Source organism: Dermacentor albipictus, chromosome 9 (genome assembly GCF_038994185.2).
Source record: "Dermacentor albipictus isolate Rhodes 1998 colony chromosome 9, USDA_Dalb.pri_finalv2, whole genome shotgun sequence".
NCBI lineage: Eukaryota > Metazoa > Arthropoda > Arachnida > Ixodida > Ixodidae > Dermacentor > Dermacentor albipictus.
In genome coordinates, this window is record NC_091829.1 from 106,166,210 (window position 1) to 106,185,987 (window position 19,778).

The following is a 19,778-nucleotide window of genomic DNA, read 5'->3' on the forward strand; positions in this document are numbered from 1 at the left end:
GTTCCGGGGTCTCGTGCCATGCAACGACCCGAGGCGTTCCCTGTCCCGAAGACGGACGCCCGGTGGCCCTAGTCGCGCCGGCGTTCCAACAATCTCCGTTGCGCGAGACCCTTTTCACGCGCTGCACCAGCCTCCCTCTTCTCTATTTTCCTCTTGTTGAGGACGGCCGCAATGTCGTCTGCTCTTGCGCTCGGTAGCTTGTGCGCACTTCTTCACAGCGAGTAGCATCTGAACACTTTATGGTCTTAAGCGATGAGGAACTTCTGGAAGGTTTCCAGGAACAAAATGCTACTAAAGCACAAAGAATAGTCATCCGCACAAACGACCAAAAAATTCCCACCAAACATATCATGCTCACCTTCGTAACAGGCGTAATGCCTACCTCGCTCGATGCAGGTTATGTTGAAGTCAATGTCAGTCTATATATCCCTAACCCCAGACGATGTTTCAAATGCCAAAGGTTCGGACATGCTTGACATGCATGCCGAGGCCAAACAACCTGTGCTAAATGAAGCTCCAATGGTCACCAATCTGACAACTGCACCTCTTCCCCACATTGTGTTAACTGCAAAGGAGATCATCCAGCTTACTCGCGCTCTTGCCCATGCTGAAAAAAAGGAAAATGAAGTAATTGCGCTAACTGGTATGGAAAAAATCTCGTTCTTTGAAGCAAGAAATCTATTGTCGTACCTTTCGCGAAGAAGTTATGCCGATGTGACGCAGGTGGGGGCAGTGTCACGGAGGTCTCGGGAGTCCTCCGAGCCCACGCATAGTGATCCCGCAGTAACGACTCCCACCCCATGGTGGATGCAGCCGGCGCTGCTCCATCCTCTTCACAGGTCTTGCAGAAACCAGTTCCGCAGGGCCCTAAGATCCAACGAACTCCAAGGCCCGAGACACGTACCTCGGCGCCCTACTCTCGGTCCTCCAGCGCCTCAGAGAGAGCGATAGAGGTCGATGCAAAAGCCCCGGTGTCATCGACACCGAATGACAAGTTCTCTCTCGAGCGCGGAAAGAGCTGCAATGTCCCAATAACTACAGAAAATAAGAAAGCGATGACCTAAAGTTATCGCTCCTTTGTATCTGCTTTCTTTAGATGTGTGTCACCTAACATCTTTCTTATCTCCTATTCACTCGTTAATATCAGTTTTACGTTTCAATTTCATAATGACTTTTATTATCCATTGGAATTGTACAGGTCTTTTACATACCTTAGGTGACACAAAAGATCTGTTATTTACCATCCCTCCTGTGGCCTTGTCCTTAAAGGAAACAAACCCAGGTGAAAAACCCAAAAAATATTTTAATAGGTTTCACTGTTGCACGGCGCGACCGTATTCAGATGAAACGGCTGTCAGGTGGTGCAGCCATTGTTCTGCAGGATATACGATCCTGCAGCCAGAGAATTTCCCATTAAGAGTCACATACCAGCAGTTGCTGTCATCGTTTTAGCTCACAAAACCATCACGATTTGTTTAGTTTACATTCCGCCTCAATCACGTTTTACCGTAAGAGATCTAGAGTTAATTTTAAACCAGCTACCTGAACCATTTTTAATACGCGGTGATCTTAACCCACATAACACGTTATGGGGTAGTAAAACAACTGACACCAGAAGTCAAACACCTGATGATTTTACCCATACAAACGACATATGCATTTTAAACACAGGTGCGGCAAATTACTGCACCTCAAGCACAGGAGCAATGAGCAATGACGCACTGTGCTCTCCATCTCTGTTTGGTGAATTCGGATGGAGTATTATTTACAACCTCTATCGAGGTGACCATATGCTTGCTATCATTAAAAGAACATCTCCTTTTCCTACCATCCTATTAAGGCCAACGTGTTGGAATCTCCATCTAGTAGACTGCCCTCTCTTTACTGAAAAGGCCACTCTGGATAACATACCAGGTGAGCTAGCCAAAGACGAAATGAATTATAAGATTACCGCCTGTGTACTTGCTGCAGCAGGGGAGACAATCCCACAATCCTCTGGCTTTCGAAGAAAAAACCTAAAACCTTAGTGGGCGAAAGAATGTACGCAAACAAAAGAACTTGAAAACAATGCGTAGGGTATCTTTTGGCTATGCCCAATGCAAGATAATCTACTCTCTTTCCAAAAAGCAAAAGCGAAAGACAGGTACACCCGCAGACAACCGAAAGACAGTCCTAGAAAAATTATGTTTCGTCAATAAATAGCTCGATAACTTCCGAAAGATTGTGGGAACACGTTCTGAACTTCAGAGGCGACTACGTTTCTTACACGATACCCAGACTTTAACCCCCAGCCACACAAACACATTTAGTAGAACCAACAGACATATTAGTGCAGCATTTTCATGATATATCAAGCTAAGTAAACTATTCTGGTACATTTCTAAAATATAAGCAATCACCGTAAAAACTAAAGCTTCCGACCACAAGAAGTTCAGAGAGATCTATAACGCCCCCTTAACACTACCGGAAATCAATAGAGTACTCAACGCTGACAAAAAAACAGCACCTGGTCCGGACAGAGTACATTACGCAATGCTCGCTCATCTATCCCCTAATGCAGTTGAAACCATGCTTCGTTTTTTTTTTTTAAATATAATCTTGGAAACGGGAAAAATGCCGAATGAGTGGAAGAAATCCATTATAATCCCCTTCTTTAAAGCTGGAAAACCTGCCACAGAAGCAACCAGCTACAGACCTATAGCACTCACAAGCTGTCTTGGAAAATCTGATGAAGTCATTATAAAAATAACATTGACATACGTCCTTGAAACGGAGAACCTGCTAGATAGCCATCAGTGTGGGTACAAAAAAAGGTTGCTCGACAACGGATCACCTAGTCCGGCTACAACACGAAATACGTGCGGTCTTTCTACAGAAGCAATATTGTCTCACTGTTTTCCTTGATCTAGAAAAGGCTTACGACACAACATGGAGGTTTGGTATTTTAAGGGACTTAGCGGATTTAGGAATCAGCGGTAGAATTCTCAAATGTCTAGCCTATTTCACGTCGGACCAAACATTCCAAGTGCGTTTAGGAACGGTGCTGTCACGTGTATTCATTCAGGAAAATGGTGTGCCAAAAGGATGCGTATTAAGGACAGCATTGTTCGTGGTGAAAATGAACTCGATCAATAAGGTAATTCAATCCTCTGTAATGCTTTCATTATATGTGGATGATCTACAAATTGCATGTCGTGTATCGAACGTGGCAACCTGCGAACGGCAAATTCAAATTACATTAAACAAACTAACGCAGTGGGTTTCTGAAAACAGTTATCCCTTCTCACGTGAAAAAACTATTAATGTTGTCTTTACACAAAAAAGAGGCCTACAACCGGATCCCATCCTTAAGCTACCAGAAGCCACACCACCAGTAAAACAGGAACACAAGTTTCTGGGTGTTCTGTCTGATAAAAAGTTTAACATTTCCGCACACTTAAATAGCCTTAAAATAAAAGCGAACAATGCACTTAACGTCCTCAAAATCCTGTCCCGGAAGCGCTACGGCTTCCGGGACGCATATGTGTCCCGGAAGCCGGGACACATATGTTCCCACATACGGCTTTCGGGACGCTTGGTACGACGCATATTAGACTATGGTAGCATCATATACGGTTCAGCCAGAGGGTCTCACACCCAATGATTTGATCCAGTTCATAACCTGGGACTACGATTGGCTAGAGGGGCTTACAGAACATCGCCTGCGCAGATCTTATGAGTTGACTGTAATGAACCTACTTTACAGCAGCGCAGAGTGCTACTAACTTTTTCTTGCGTACTCATGATTCAGTCCTCACCACAACACATATGCTTCAACATTGTCACACAGTGCAACTCACGCTTACAGTATGCAAACAAACCGAATGTGAATTAGGTGCTTGTCCTGCGATATGAGGAATATATTCGGGAGTATGACTATCCTCGAGATGTCTTCCAGGTTGCCAGAAAGCCACAGCGCTTCCTCCCATGGTACGATTTCGCACCGTTATGTTACTGGACATTGACACATTTAAAGAAGACAGACAACCCACACGAACACATTATACAATAATCCCGAGCTCTTCGGGACAAATATCAAAATTACATAGAATTTCACACTGATGGCTCTACAACAAAAGAACGCGTGAATGTGGGGCCCTAACGGAACATTCGAAAAGAAGTATTCGCTTGCCCCAGCGCGCCTCTGTCTACACAGCTGAAGTCTATGCAATATGGACTGTGGTTAAAAAGATCATTGCTGAAAAACACGAACACACCATCATATAAACTGATTCATTAGGCACGCTGAAGGCTCTTCACATGAAATCCGAATGCGAACCCCTGATAGGGGCTATTTCAAACACCGTAACGTTATACAAATACGGCACGTCAATTACGTTCTGCTGGGTACCAAGCCATGTTGGTAAGCCGGGTTATGAATCAGCGAATAGGTGTGCATCAATGGCAGCGCACAAATACATAACACAACCCTTCCTTATATGGACCGTATCACTGCGATTAGGAAGGCCTTGATATCAAGATGACAAGAATGGGATAATTGTATACGCAACAAGCTGCATCTTACTAAACCCGTAATTGGTGCGTGGAGTTAGTTAAATGGGGTTTAATGGCGCAAAAGCGGCTGAGGCTATGCTGCGCCAAATACGAGGTGTCTTAAAATCCACTTTATGAAAGAAAAGGTCTTGTTAATCTATATTTTATGTAAAAAGCCAGTGTCATCTAGAAATTTACGAACGTCACATAATGGTACTAGTGGGTAATCACCTAAAATTAGAGCAGGGTGTAAAGGTATGTGTAGTTGATATAATTTGTGCAAAAGTGTTCGTCTGTGTGTTTCAGTCTCCGTACATGTGAATAACATGTGCATAACTGTTAGTGGCTGTCGACATTTCTCGCATGTTGGTGTGTCATCTTTCCTAAGTAATTGTGTGTGAGGTGTGTGTGCCCAATACGTAGTCGGCATAAAACCACTTCGATGAACCGCTCCTGATGATAGCATGACTTCCACTCGCCAACTATGGGTTTCGTGAGATGTAGTTTGTTGTCGGCACAACGGTCCCATTCGCGTTGCCATTTTACCGTTAAGGCTTTTCTAATTGCACGGATGCTATCTTTATATGGGAGTGTTGTGTTTGTAATGTCTTTGTGCGCTGCCATCAATGCATATCTATCAGCTGCTTCGTTGCCCGGTATACCAACATGGCTTGGAACCCAGCGGAAACGAATTGACCTCCCGTATTCGTTAAGCACCACCATGTTTAAAATGTCTCCAACCAAGGGTTCACACTCAGATTTAAAATGTAGAGCCTTTAGTGTGCCTAAAGAATCTGTGTGTATGACTGCATTTTAGTGTTTATGAGCGATAATCTTCTTTACAACAACCCACATAGCGAAAAGTTCGGCCGTGATGACAGAGGCGTGTTGTGGCAATCGAATACTTTTTTCCCAATTTTCCGTTATGACCCCCCCACACCCACGTGCTCTTTCGTTTTAGAGCCATCAGTGTAATATTGCATGTTATTTTGATATTTGTCCTGAAGTGTACGGAATTCTTGTGTGATGTGTTCGCGTGGGGTGCCTTTCTTCTTCAAATGTGTCAATGTCCAGTCACATAGCGGTTCAAGATCGTACCACGGGGGCAAACGATGTGGCTTTCTGGCAACCTGTGGGACTTCGCAAGAAATGTTACAATCCCGAACATATTCCTCATATCGCAGGACAAGTGGTTTAATCCAGCTCGGTTTATTTGTGTAGTGTAGGCGTGAGTTACATTGTGTGAGGATATTGTAGCATATGTATTGTGGTGATGACTGAATTCTTAGTACGTAGGAAAAAGTGAGTAATGCTCTGCGCTGACATATTGAGGGTTCATTACACTCAACATATAAACTTCGGACAGGTGACGTTCTGTAGGCGCCACTTACCAGTCGCAGTACAAGGTTATGTACTGGATCAAGTCGCTTGATGTAGGACTGTCTGGCTGAGCCGTAAACCACGGAGCCGTAGTCTAAAAGGCTACGCACAAGAGACCGGTAAACACGCAAAAGGCACGTTCGGCCGGAACCCCAGTGCTTATGAGACAAAACTTTAAGGATATTTAGAGCTTTATTTGCTTCAATCTTTAGTGCTTTTATGTGAATTAGTAAATTAAGTTTGGTGTCAAAGGTTACTCCTAAAAACTTATGATCGTGTTTCACCGGCAATATGGCGTCGTTCAATTTTAAGACTGGATCGCTGTGTAGTCCTCGTTTCCGAGAGAACAAAACAGTAACCGTTTTCTGTGTGGAGAAACGGAAACCATTTTTGTTAGCCCATCGTGTAAGTTTATTTATTGTCATTTGAAGCTGCCTTTCACAGGTTCGCAACCTCGAGGCGCGGCAAGCTACTTGCAGATCGTCTACGTAAACAGAGTGCATAAGAGACGACGGTATAATCTTATTAATTGAATTCATCTTTACTATAAAAAGCGTCGTGCTGAGAACACGGCCTCGCGGAACGCCATTTTCCGCTGTAAATGTATTAGAATGAAGTGAACCCAGACGTACCTGAAATGTTACTCCGCCGCTGAGATTATTACCTTAGTGAATTCTTTGTTAAGTTCATGAACGCTTAGGTCTGGCGAGTCATAAAATCACCTGGGCAATTCAGCATTTTACCACGGATGCCGAGGTCAGCCAGGTCTCTTAAAATTACATATCTCCATGTGGTATCATTGGCCTTTTCTCAATCGAAGAAAACTGCAAGACAGTGTTGTTTGTGTAAAAGTGCATGTCGGATTTCATGTTCAAGACGGACAAGACGGTGCACACTCCACACTGATAGACCCCCACCCACACTGATGGGGGTCTATGAGGTTCCTTGATTCTAAAATAAATGAGCGTCTTATGTTGATACTGCTTTCATATGATTTTGCCAAACAGCTTGTGAAGGCAATGGGTCTCTAGCTGCTTGCGGATGTTGGGGATTTACCGGCTTTTAGAAATGGAACTACTATTGCTTTTTTCCACTCTTCGGGCATTATACCAGATTCCCAGATTATATTGAAAAAATTAAGGAGAGCGTCTACAGATGCCTGAGATAGATGGGCCAGCATGGCGTAGTGAATACCATCGTGACCTGGCGCTGTTGTTTTCACTGCAGAAAGGACTCTGTTTATTTCTTGTTGTGTCAGGGGGGAATTGTACGGTTCATTTGACGCGCCAGTAGTGGGCAGCTTCTGTTTTTCAGCGGACTGTTTGTATTGCAAAAATTCCTCTGTATAATTCCCTGAGCTGGATACATCACGGAAATGTTCGCCAAGTATATCTGCCTGTTCTTGTATTGTTGTTTTTGTGCCTGGACATGTAAGTAGTGGAATTGTGTGCGATGAGTACTCTCCTCTAAATTTCCTGACCTGGTCCCACATTCGTTTTGATGTTACTGTACTGCTGATTGAAGATATGTATTTTTGCCATGAAGATTTTTCAGCCTGTCTTCTAAAGAATCGTGCTTTGGCTTTGGCTTGCTTGAAGTTTAAGAGGTTGCAGTAGGTGGGGTACCTCCGTAGCATTCCCCAGGCCTTATTTTGTTCTTTTTTAGCGTTGGTACACTCCTTCGTCCACCAGGTGTTTAGCCTTTTGCTCACAATTCCCGATGACTGGGGTATCGCCTTTCTGCCGCTGAGATTATTACCTTAGTGAATTCTTTGTTAAGTTCATGAACGCTTAGGTCTGGCGAAAAGACATCTTTTAGTTTCGAATTTTCCGTAAAGAGCGGCCAATTAGCGAGCTTTAGTTTCCATTGGTGTGGCCTATTGATTAAGGTTGGTGGTGATGATAGGAGTTTAATGACTGCTGGCAAGTGATCACTACCATATGACGTGTCGAGGACCTCCCTCCTAAGATTTATTAAAAAGAGATGGTGAGCAAAAAGCTAAATCTAAACAGCTAAAACTGCGGGAAGTTGGTGAAAAGTACGTTCGGGCACCTGAATTTAAAAGGCAGATATCATTGGATAAGATAAAATCTTCAACCAGCTGTCCTCTTTGGTCAGTTTTGACGCTGCCCCAAAGAGTACAATGAGCATTAAAATCCCCTACTAAAACAAATGGTTCCGGTAATTGATCTGTTAAATTTTCTAATTGTTTAGTAGTGAAGTGGGTGTGGGGTGAAATATACAGTGAGCAAATGGCGATGGTTTTGTAAGATAGAATGGTGACAGCTGCGGCTTCTAAAGATGTATTCAATTGGGCGTTTTGGGTAAGAGTGCCGCCCTGCACGACTATAGCCACTCCGCCTGACAAATGGGTGGAACATTCGCGGTACCTTCGGACAGCAGTGAAACCTTTGAGAATTTCACTATTGTTTGGACCGAGATTTGTTTCCTGAAGACATACAGCAACTGGTGAAAATATGTTGATGATGTCTTTGATGTCACCTAGATTGTGCATGAGACCTCTAATATTCCAATGAATAATAAAAGCCATTTTAAAATTAAAAGGTAAGAATTGGCACTACGGAAAGAATAAGAGGTGAGATGTTAGGTGACATGGATTTAAAAAGGCTTACACAAATGAACGATAACTTTTAGGTTATCGCTGTCTTATTCTGAGTGGTTATTGGGATTTTGTCCCTTTTACCGCGCTCAAGAGAGCGCTTGTCCTTTGGTGTCAATGACACCGGGGTTTTTGCGTCGACCTCCATCGCTCTCTCTGAGGCACTGGAGGATCGAGAGTTAGGCGCCGAGACACGTGTCTCGGGCCTTGGGGTTCGCTTGATCTTAGGGCCCTGCGGGACTGTGTCTGCAGGGCGTTTGAAGAGGATGGAGCAGCGTCGGTTGCTTCCATCACGGGGGCGGGAGGGGTCACTGCGTGACCGCTACGCGTTGGCTCGGAGGACTCCTGAAACCTCTGTGACGCTGCCCCCATCGGCGTCACATCGGCGCAACTTCTTTGCGGAAGGTACGATAGCCGCTTTCTGGCATCATAGAAAGAGATTTTTTCTTTGACTGTTGGAGCAATTCTTTTACTTTTTTTCCAGCAAGGGCAACTCCGTGAGTAGGCTGGATGATGGCCCTTGCAATTTACACAGCTTGCGGGAGCATTGCAGCTATCAGAAGGATGGTCATTAGCGCTACATTTCGCACATGTTTCTTTGCCTCTGCATGATTGATTATTATCCATGCCCAAACCTCTGGCACTTGGAACACCGCCTCGGGTTCGGTATGTACGGCCTCACGTTGATTTTCAAATATCCTGCGTCGTGTGAACTAGGGACTGTGCTGCTACCAAATGTCAATATCACATGTTTCGTCGGAATCTGTTGGTCATTGCGTCTTAGTGTGATTCTCTGTACCTTAATTACATTTTGCTCCTGAAATCCTTCGACGAGCTCTTCATTACTAAGGTTCAGGAAGTCTTCTTCAGATATAACTCCTCTGCTTGTGTTCAGTGAGCGGTGTGGAGAGATTGTCACTTTGATGTCACCGATAGTGGTGAGTTCGGCGAGTTTTTCTAGGTGATGTTTTTTGGTCAGTTCAAGGAGGAGGTCTCCACTAGCCATCTTCGAGGCTTTGTAACCAGCTCCAATTGTGTTTGCTAGGCATTTCGAAACTGTGAATGGTGACAGTTTTCTTACGGTTGTGTTGCCTTCACTGTGAAGAACGTGGTATTTTGGAAATTAGTTTTCGGTTGGTTTTAAAAAGAACTGGAAAGTTGCTTCGGTGCAACCTCTTTTCAGAGGCCGATCTAAAAGTCGCGGGAACGCTTCTGCCATTGGATAGCTTGAAAATTCGGCAGCGGTGGTAGCCACCCACCACCGAGCCCAACAAGGGGACGCTGCAGTTTCCAAGAAACATGCAGACGCCAGCTATACACCGCCACTATAACCTAATGTATATACCCAAGGTTGAATATATGACACACGGTTAACCCTTGCCGCCCAGAAATACGGACGTAAGAATAAGTGAGTAGAAGACAGGAAAGATTGAAAGTGAGAGAGACAGAAAAAAAAATGAAGAGGGGGACAGGAAAAGGCGACTGCCGATTTCCCCCAGGTGGGTCAGTCTGGAGGTGCCATCTATGTGAAGCCGAGGCCGAAGAGGTGTGTTGCCTCCGCCGGGGGGCCTTAAAGGTCCAAACACCCAGCATCGGCTCAACCACCAGGATCCCCTTTTCCCCAAACACGGCTAATCCGCGCACGGCTACACGCGGGCGGTTCCAACCCTCGTGTGCTCGGGTACGTGGTGTCGCAACACACCAAACGCCTGCTGACGCAGACGCCCCTGCGGGGAATTGGTGAGTGGAAGTCGTGCACTAAGCAGCAACGCTTCTATGAGGTGATCCTGTGTCGACTTCGGATTGGAGACACGCATCTAACACACAACTTTCTCCTCCAAAAAGAAAACCCGCCGACTTGCGAAAAATGCAATGAGCCTCTTACAGTAATACATATCCTTATAACTTCTCCACACTTTCCAACAGGGCGACGGACGCTTTTACACAACGTATATATTTTTCATATACCTTTAGACCCTGCCCTTTTACTGGCACGTGACCCGCTAGTAGCATGTACTAACCTGTGCCACCTTTTAGAGACAACTGGTTATTTACAGGGACTATAATGCAATGGAGGTTTACCTGCTCAAACTTTGCGTTTCCTTTTGCCTTGTGACTGGCGCAGCATAGCCTTAGTTGAGGTTGTGCCATTAAACCCATTAACTTTCTCCTGTAACGACCCTACGGCGTCACATCTGCGTACAACGCCAAGCTTGACACAGGTCATCTGTCGCGAACTTGAGGCTATGGCTCCAACTTCTCACTGCTCCCATACGCATGACTTGACCATCTCGTTCATTCAAGCTGTTCTCCGCCAACAAAATGCAAACATGGACATCCAGTCTGGTGCCTGCCCACGCCCCACCCCTACCGCTCATGTCATTGCACATGCTGCTCCTCGACAGTCGTTGCAGAATCGATATCGGTACTCTTCTGAGTCGCGAACACCGGATGACAGGCCCATTTCCTTTGCTTGCTCCCGGGTTGGTCACAGCTCGCGCCACTGTGGTAGCAGCAGCTAGTAGTCCTCGCCTCCACCATAAGCTGATCGCCGCTTCCACCGAGACCCTCGACCTTTTTCGCCCTTCTCTGAACCATATCATGCTGGCCTTCCCTCTCGGGGACACACCACTAACCACTCGCCCTCACGGCAACGCTGTCAGCCCCATTCGCCTACACCTCTACGTCCCCCCTCCACGTCCTACGCGGACCGCTTCTCGGAAAACTTAGCAATTCAGCCCCCGGAGGTGAAGTTGCATTGACGACTCGGACTGCAAAACCTCTGCTGACCCCTGCTGCTCCACCGAACCTTGTTGAAATCTTTGTTGATGATGTCCCCCTTCAAGCCCTCATTGATACTGGCGCTCAGTTCTCGGTTATGCGTTCAGATCTTCGTATCCGTCTCCGCAAAATCCTGACACCTGCTGAGTCGCCTGCCGTCCGAGTAGCTAATGGCAGTACAAAACCGTGATGGGAATGTGCGCCGCCCATGGTACCATTGCCGGCCGTCCAGTACTGGTCCTGTTCACTGTACTTGCCGAGTGTCCCCGCGAAGTGATTCTTGGAATTTACTTTCTGACTGCCCATTCAGCTGTGCCACCGGCACCCTTCGCCTTGAACTGCCTCATTACTTTGCCGACCCGACTGACTTCGTTCTACTCAATTTGTTCGACTGTAGCCTGATGCTGCGACTTACGTCCTCAGGTCGCCTTCTCCACCACTTCGAGATGATCCTTACGTGATGTCCCCACTTTGCGACATCCTCCTGACCCGCCAGATAGCACAACCAAGCTCAATTGCAACTCTTGTCAACAATCAAGCTCAGCACCCTCTTCTGAACTTTGGTTCGTGTCAGTAAGTGCTTCCTGAGAATATATCTATCTCTGTGATGCCCCTTTTGAAGGATATGGAGTAGCTGCGCTAAAGACCAAACCACGATTCGACACTACTGCAGCTTCTGCCCCTACTACGTCACGTAACGACCAGTTTACGCCAATGATAGCTACTGATTTACAACCTGCTTACGCCGACGCCCTTCGCCGCATACTTATGCCTGTAAAGACATCTTTGATTTTGTTCATCGCCTTCTAGGTTGAACGCGTGTCGTCACCCATCCTATCCACACTGGTGCCGCGCCTCCTATACATCCGCGGCCCTAACGTGTGTCTGCGGCTCAACTCCAGGTGATTCCAACGGAGGTGGACAAAATGCTCTCCAAAGATATTATCGAGCTGTCATGCAGCCCGTGGGCGTCACCTGTTGTCCTGGTTAAAAAGAACCTGGACATTTTGTACCGCTGACCATCACCTCAATAAGCTTACCAAAAAGAATGTGTACCTGCTTCCGCGTACTGATGACACGGTGAACTGCTTACACGGTGCCAGTTATTTTTCGTCGATTTATTTGCGCTCGGGCTACTAGCAAATCGCAGTGGATGAACGAGATCGCGAAAAGACCGCCTTCGTCACCCCAGATGGTCTGTACCAATTTAAAGTGATGCCTTTCGGACTGTGCAATGCCCCTGCTACATTTCAGTGCATGATTTACTCTCTTGTGCGTGGATTCAAATGGACCACATGCCTCTGCTAGCTTCATGACGTCATTATTTTTTCACCGACGTTTGAGAGCCACGTCCACCGACTGTCAGCTATCCTTGATGTTTTTCGACGAGCTGGCCTAAAACTCGATTCTGTACAATGCCATCAGCCACCGCCAAATACGAGTGCTTGGTCACTTGGTTGACGTTGCTGGCGTCCAGCCTGATCCTAATAAAGTCCGTGCCGTTGGTGAGTTTTAACTTCCGCGTTCTTCTACCGATGTCCGAAGTTTTCTAGGGCTGTGTACTTATATTCGGCATTTTATCTAGAACTTTGGTGAAATCGCTCGTCCTCTCACACACCTCCTCAAAAAGGACACCACTTTTCGTTCGCAACCCGACCAGGCTGCAACATGTTCTATGCTTATCAGTCGCCTTATCAATCCACCCGTGTTGGGCCATTTTGATCCGCATGCCTACACAGAAGTTCGCACAGATGCCAGCGACCATGGCAATGGCGCTATCTTGTCCCAACGACAGTGGGACACCAATGGTGTCCCACTGTCCCACGCTTATAATAGCCGTCTTCTTTCAGCACCAGAGCACAACTACTCCGTAACAGAACGTGAATGCTTGGACCTTGTTTGGTTCATTGCTAAGTTCCGGCCTTACCTCTTCGGTCGGCATTTTACCATCATGAGAGATCATCATGCCTTATGTTGGCTATCCTCATTCAGAGACCCGACAAACCATCCTAGCCGCTGCGCTTTACGCCTGCGAAAATACAGCTTTTCCGTGTCCTGCAAACCTGGGCGGCTAGATAAGGACGCCGACTGCATCTCCCGCTCTCCTGTCGACCCTCCCGATGGCACCAAAACCGATACAGGTACCAGCGTTTTGTCGATGTCCGACTCCTCACGCAACGCCGACGAGCAGCGTCGTGACCCATATTCGCGATCCGTCATCGAACGCCTTACATCTGAGCAACAGGACGTTCCATACACTTGTTTTTTTCTCGAGGATGGGACCTTATGCCTATGCAGTATGAATCCACATGATGCTGAACTTCTTCTCGTCGTTCCTCAGCATCTGCACTCGACAGTTCTCTCGCAGTTACACCATGTGCCCACAACTGGTCATTTGGGTGTCTCTCGTACGTACGACCGCGTGCGCAAGCTATTTTTCTGGCCTGCGCTATATCGCTCTGTTTGAAGCTACGCCGCTGACTACGAACTTTACCAACACCGCAAGAAGCCTCCATTGTCTCCAGTAGGGCACATTGAGCCCATAGATATTCCCAGTGAGCCATCTTACCGCATCGGCCTGGAAGTCCTTGGCCTATTTCTAACTTGATCCTCGGGCAACAAGTGGGTGGCCGTTGCGACGGCCTATACCATGCGTTATGCCATAACGCGGGTCCTCCCTTCGAGCTGCGCAACTGATGTGGCTGATTTTCTCCTTCATGAAATCCTACATCATGGTCTCCCATGTCAACTACTCACTCGTAGAGGCTACTATTTTCTTTCTAAGGTTATCAACAACCTTTTTCGCTCTTGCTCTCCATCTGACAAGTTCACGATGGCGTACCATCCACAGACAAACAAGCATACCAAGCGTCTCAACCGCATGCTCACGGATATGCTCTCCATGTACGTGTCTGATGATCACCGGGATTGGGACTGCGCATTACCCTCCGGAACGTTTGCATAGAATTTGTCGCGTCAAGATATTACTGGTTATTCTCTGTTCTATCTACTATATGGCCGTGCCCCAGTCCTGCCTCTTGACTCGGGGATCCCTTCCGATGCCACCACTACCACGTTCTATGCTCATGATGTCATTGTCATCGCGGCCATAGCACGTCGCATTGCCGGTGACTGTCTTCTGGTGTCTCAGACTATCGAAAAGCCCAGTTATGGCAGTCGTCTTCTGGACGTTCATTTCAGCCCTAGGTCACTTGTCCTGCTTTAGTTATCCTGCCGTTGCGTCGCCCTTTGCGAAAAACTACTGCCGCTCTACGAGGAGCCATACCCAGTTCTTCGCCAAGTCGCCAGCCTCACATATGAGATATAACGTGTGGCCACGACGTCTTCTAGCACAACAAGAACTGAGATCGTGCACGTTTCGTGCATAAAGACCTATAACTCGCACACTGATTTGACACTCTAGGAATCATCGAGACGATGCTTCTGCCGCTGGGGGTTAATGTCACGCACGAGTTTGTGCCGGTGTGGACAAAAGGGCGTTGGGAGGTGAAGAGGAGGTTGAAGTGTCAAGACGATCAGTGGATGGTGTTACCCTCACTACTCAGCTACGACATTGTAACTGCATATATTGTGAATACATATATTTTCTCCCCATAACTCTATATTTATCTACTTAATCTGTTTAGGACAATCCTTGGAATCGGCCTCGTGGAGTCCATCGTAATTCAAGCGCTTCATTTCTTTTACGAACACGAAGATATGTGATTGCTGCCTGCACAATGGACGCATACCATCTGGCCTGTGCAGACAACTCTTACATGGCCTAGTTTAAGCACTTGTAACAATGCAGTTGTCGGGGAACATAAGGACACACCGGGTTTCTCGCACAGCCCACCTTGACATGATGAAGTAATGCGTCTCCCTTGAAATGCAGTTTGACGCTCGTCGAGCGACCGAACCGACGAAAGTCGATGATCTTCACTACTGAAGGCGAAAGCCTTTGGAACTCTTTGTCGCTGATGTCAATCACGACATCGGAAATAACGCCTACCCTAGCGCGACCACCATGCATAATGAACGACAAGACTGCTGTAGCTATGAGTATGCGCACGATTTTAAAATTTTCTAGTGCAGCCTGCATCGCAACTTCCACTGGGACTGTGTTCTTTCTTCATGTTCAAACGGACTTCATTTATTACTTTCAGAACCACATTACAAAGGTAAGTGTTGAGAATCTGTCAGTGTACGGAGTATAAATTTTTACAGACATCGAGAGGTGCAAAGGTAACCCAGTAAGTCTGAGTAAGCGGTCCGTTGGGGTCCTGCTCACTCACGTCTTCTGTCGTCTTGCGGTATTTCTTCTTCAGTCGCTTGCACTTTACGATGGTTTAATCGCTGTCCATCGGAGTCCATTGACTCGCTGTTGAAGAAACAGGAACCGGAAATCTTCATGCCGACGTGCCGAGCCTTACACTTTATCACTGGGGACGCAGTGCTCGGATGTGTCCTCGATGCAAACGATGGCGCCCTGTCTGTAATCGCCTCGGACGGCTTCTCGTCCAACAATCACAATTAGGCCTCTACTATGATAAATTATTGCAGCAACGCAAGAATCTAGGTTTGCTAAGTTCACTTTGTCTTCGTCCTCCGCGACAAGCAAAACTGTATTTGATTTAACCTTATGTTAACGTATGCATTGGATGTCAGAGCTAGTTTAGGTGCAGCATGGGTATTTTATCTTTTGCTTGGACACCTTCTATTTGAAGCGTAACGATAGCGACACCATTTTATGGTTAGTGCCATTATTGCTATCAATGGTCACTAAGCATTGATAATTTCTTCCTCCTGCAGGTTAGCACTGGTGCCATGTCCGGATGGGTATTTAAGGGCAATGAGGATTTCTACGAAGAACCACTCGCAAAGGCGATTGCTCTGGTATTCTTTATTTTTGTGTTTATTGAGATAGCCAGAATAAAGGAAGAGAACGAAAATGGGACTTCGGTAAGCACAAGTTATCCAAATGTTTTCTTCGCACGCATCCTACAGGACTGTGAGGGTACACAACCTAAGCATAAAAGGTTATATGCACGCTGTCCAACTCAGACACGATAATCATAAATCAAAGAACATTTACGCAGCTGTAAGAACGCGCACAACTGTGGTATGATCGCAGAAGATTAAATAGGGTATCCCACATGCAATACATCGCACTTGATATAAACGAAACACCTGAGCAAATAAAACACCTAATGGTATCTACTTGATGGCAAATTTGCCAAGTCCACTTCAAAAACACTGTTACACTGCACATAAAAAAATTATACTGTGACCCTCGACTTCATGAAAAACACCGGGAGCACACAGAAGTGTGGAGTCTGTATTCGGGCATACAGATCTTAGGCACCATTCTCACAGTAGGAAAAGTTTGTCTGGAGAGACGATTGGGAACCGCGTAGAATGGCGGTGAAGACTCGCGGCTTCACCAAGTTTGAACAACTCGACTAGATGGCCTCATACTCTCACCCGTAGTTTGCGCACTCTGAAGTGCATTGCTTTACTCGATTACAGAGATCATTCTGCAATGTTGCGGAAGTACGACAAAACCTAGCCAGCACTGTAGAAGGTACTTGCAAACCGATCTCGCCGCCGTTGTACTCTTAGTGCACAACACCCCAACAAAACAAACTATCCTCCGGTGGCTTTTGGCAGTTAAAAAATTGCTACGCTATGCATGCACTTTGTTTAGCCATAACCATGAGAACATAAGTGTGTTTACTACGCGTACGTTTGGTGACACCGGCAGAGCTACCCTTGCAGTGAACCCCAGTGTACTGTAAATACGTTTTTAATGAAGACAGTCCTTTCTGCTAGCGGTAGCAGGGACGCTGTCACTGCTTCTGGATTTGCTCTAATGGAGCTAACAGTGTGTCGCTACATGTGAAGTGAAGCACCGCTTGTACAACGTTTCATGCCTTGCATTTGTATATACTCGGTATGTGAAAGTTAACCTGGTTCACTTCACGACGTCAAGCGCTTTCCCCAGTTTAAGACAGCTTTGTTCTCTCTGTGCAGTGTTGTCTTTCTGTCCTTGGTATTAGGATGTAACCTGAACATCCTGGCAAATTTTATAAGTCCTCCTGATGCCAGTTAGCAGCCACAGTCCCTATTCTAAATTCAAACAACCATGTCTTATTTCACAATTAGTTTACCATTACCTTAGCACAGCAAAGTCATTAAGCTGCCGGTGCACAATAGCTCGACCGGCTCTCTTTCACAGTTGAAGGGCTGGTGCACTGCCTTTTCGTCGGTGCATTTTATACTGAATTCTTAGTTTTTCACCAACTATGCCAATTTTACACGGAAAAAGGAAATTCCTAGTGGCGTAAACACAAATAGCTCATATTTTACAGACATGAAGCGTTGCTTGCGTGAAAAATTTAACGGTACAACCATTGGTATCAGGGGTGCTCGCCCAGCAATTTATAATCGATCCGTATAACTCAAGAGACAACATTCAAATATAAAGTCAAATAACTAATGCTTTCAATTTCTAAAGCGTGCACTATATTGAGCGTAATTGAATCTTACAAAATTCTTGTATGCCATTTACTGCTACTGAAACCTGATTTCATGTATCTTTTGCACTTTAAAATGTGCGCGGGTTGCTAAGGTGTAATCTTTTGATAGCTCCTTTTTTTCCAGTTTGGCATTAGAAACATTATAGCCGCCATATCCGAAAGTAATTGTTACGTGAAAAGCACAGGGGCTGCCAGCACTTCTTGACCGAATTCTTTTTCTAACGAAAATTGCATAAAGGTGCTGTGTAATAGAAGCACCCCACTCTTTTTCTTACGCAATTTGCCAATTCCGGGACCTTGAGGCTGAACTTTCATTGTATTTGATATCATCTTATGTTTTCTTCCTTTTGTTTTTTTGCTGCTTTTGTATCCAGTGACGACTGTTCTCTTTTTTGTCTGTGTTTTTATTCACAATGAATGTTCTGCTTATTAGTAGCTGGCGTTTTGTGAGACACTTATTTGCCTTTCGCGAACCCCCAAGCAAAATGTGCATATCATTTTTCAAAAATTAAGCATAATGTATCATATAAAATGCAGGTAAAGTTGCCTTCAACGAACCACATCTCCTCTCTGAATGTCTGTCTTTCAAAAGAGGACTACAAAAAGCAGATACACTACAATGCATGGAGCAGACGATTTGAGACGTATGCAAAAACATCCTTTGAAAGGCCCTCACAAGGTCTGGCAATTTTGAGCTGAGAAGTGCCGTGGATACAATGTGCGCTAATGATCGTGGCTACAAAGGATTACATCGCTACGCATCGCGGAAAGAGCTGAAATTTGAAACCGAATGTCATTAACCCTTCTCCTCGCGGGCGCCATGCTCCCAGCCGAAGAGTCGACGGATATCTCACACAAGTGCACCCACGTACATCGCGCTGCCGCAACGTCGCTCGTGCTACGTGAACTCGATTATTATTCAAGGCCACATCTATAATTTGTGGACTATGTTGCTTCTGTAAGGAATTGTAGTTTAGAGAAATAACGAAACACAGAAAACGAATGCCTTTTACACAAAACGTCCTCCTTTACACAGAGAACAATGTGTAAAGGAGGACGCTCTTCTAATAAGTTCTGCCGCTCCCACCGTTAGTCTCTTTCTGCAAAATACGGAGCTTCGCATTGTCAGCGCACATTGATAAAGCTGTTTGATACTGAGGTTACTGATAACTATGGATGCAGAAGAGTGGCCAATAGCAGCTCTGTTTTGAAGCGTAAACTTTCGGGAGCTACTTCCCTGGCAAATCCGTCCGTCTGTTTGGAACGCGCTCCGTAAGATATACATGAAGTTCTATGAAGGTATATATATGAAAATAACCGTACGTTAAACGCAGGAACGGGCGCATAAGAGCTGTGCTCCGAAAAGAAAAAGAAAAGCATGACTGAAGACTAAAATGACTCGCTAAAAGTCTCTGCGCACGTAACCGTCTTATCGTTTATCGACAGCCAGTGATATGCCTACAGATGTCGACAAAAGCAGGCGCCGTGGGACTGCGAACAATTGGCAGAAGACTGCCACCTTTCCCCTCTGTTTTCGAAAGCGCCATACGCGTATCGCCCTAACTCAGTTTCTAGTCTATTTTCCACTCGTTCCCGTCTTCCCGCTCATATCGTTCACGACAATACATTGCATTCCGAAAGTAAAGCTTAAACCATTTTCCTAGTCGGAATCGAATCCCCGCTGCGGCTGCCGCATTTGGCTGGGGAAGAAATGCCCGAAAGGCCCGTGTCCCGACTATTGGGGCAGTTCAAAGATCCCCTGATGGTCAGAATTACTCCGCTGTCCCCCCACTACAGCATGCCTCATAACCAAATTGTGGTTTTGGCATGTAAAACCGCAGAAATCAACGGGACTCGAATTTTTCTAGTGTGGCTCGAATATTTTACCTCACATTCTGCAATACAAAAGCCTTTCTGAAAAGTTG

General features: G+C 45.9%; 1 protein-coding gene across 16 annotated transcripts in view; it reads left to right on the top strand.

The window, feature by feature from the left end:
• Positions 1–19,778, top strand: part of LOC135907219 (phospholipid-transporting ATPase ABCA3-like) — a 456,174-nt gene that overhangs the window by 218,394 nt on the left and 218,002 nt on the right. For all 16 annotated transcript variants that reach the window (XM_070525189.1, XM_070525199.1, XM_070525188.1 and 13 more), the window contains one exon: positions 16,127–16,276. In XM_070525189.1, coding sequence (XP_070381290.1) covers positions 16,127–16,276 — 150 coding nt within the window. The remainder of the gene's footprint in view (positions 1–16,126; positions 16,277–19,778) is intronic.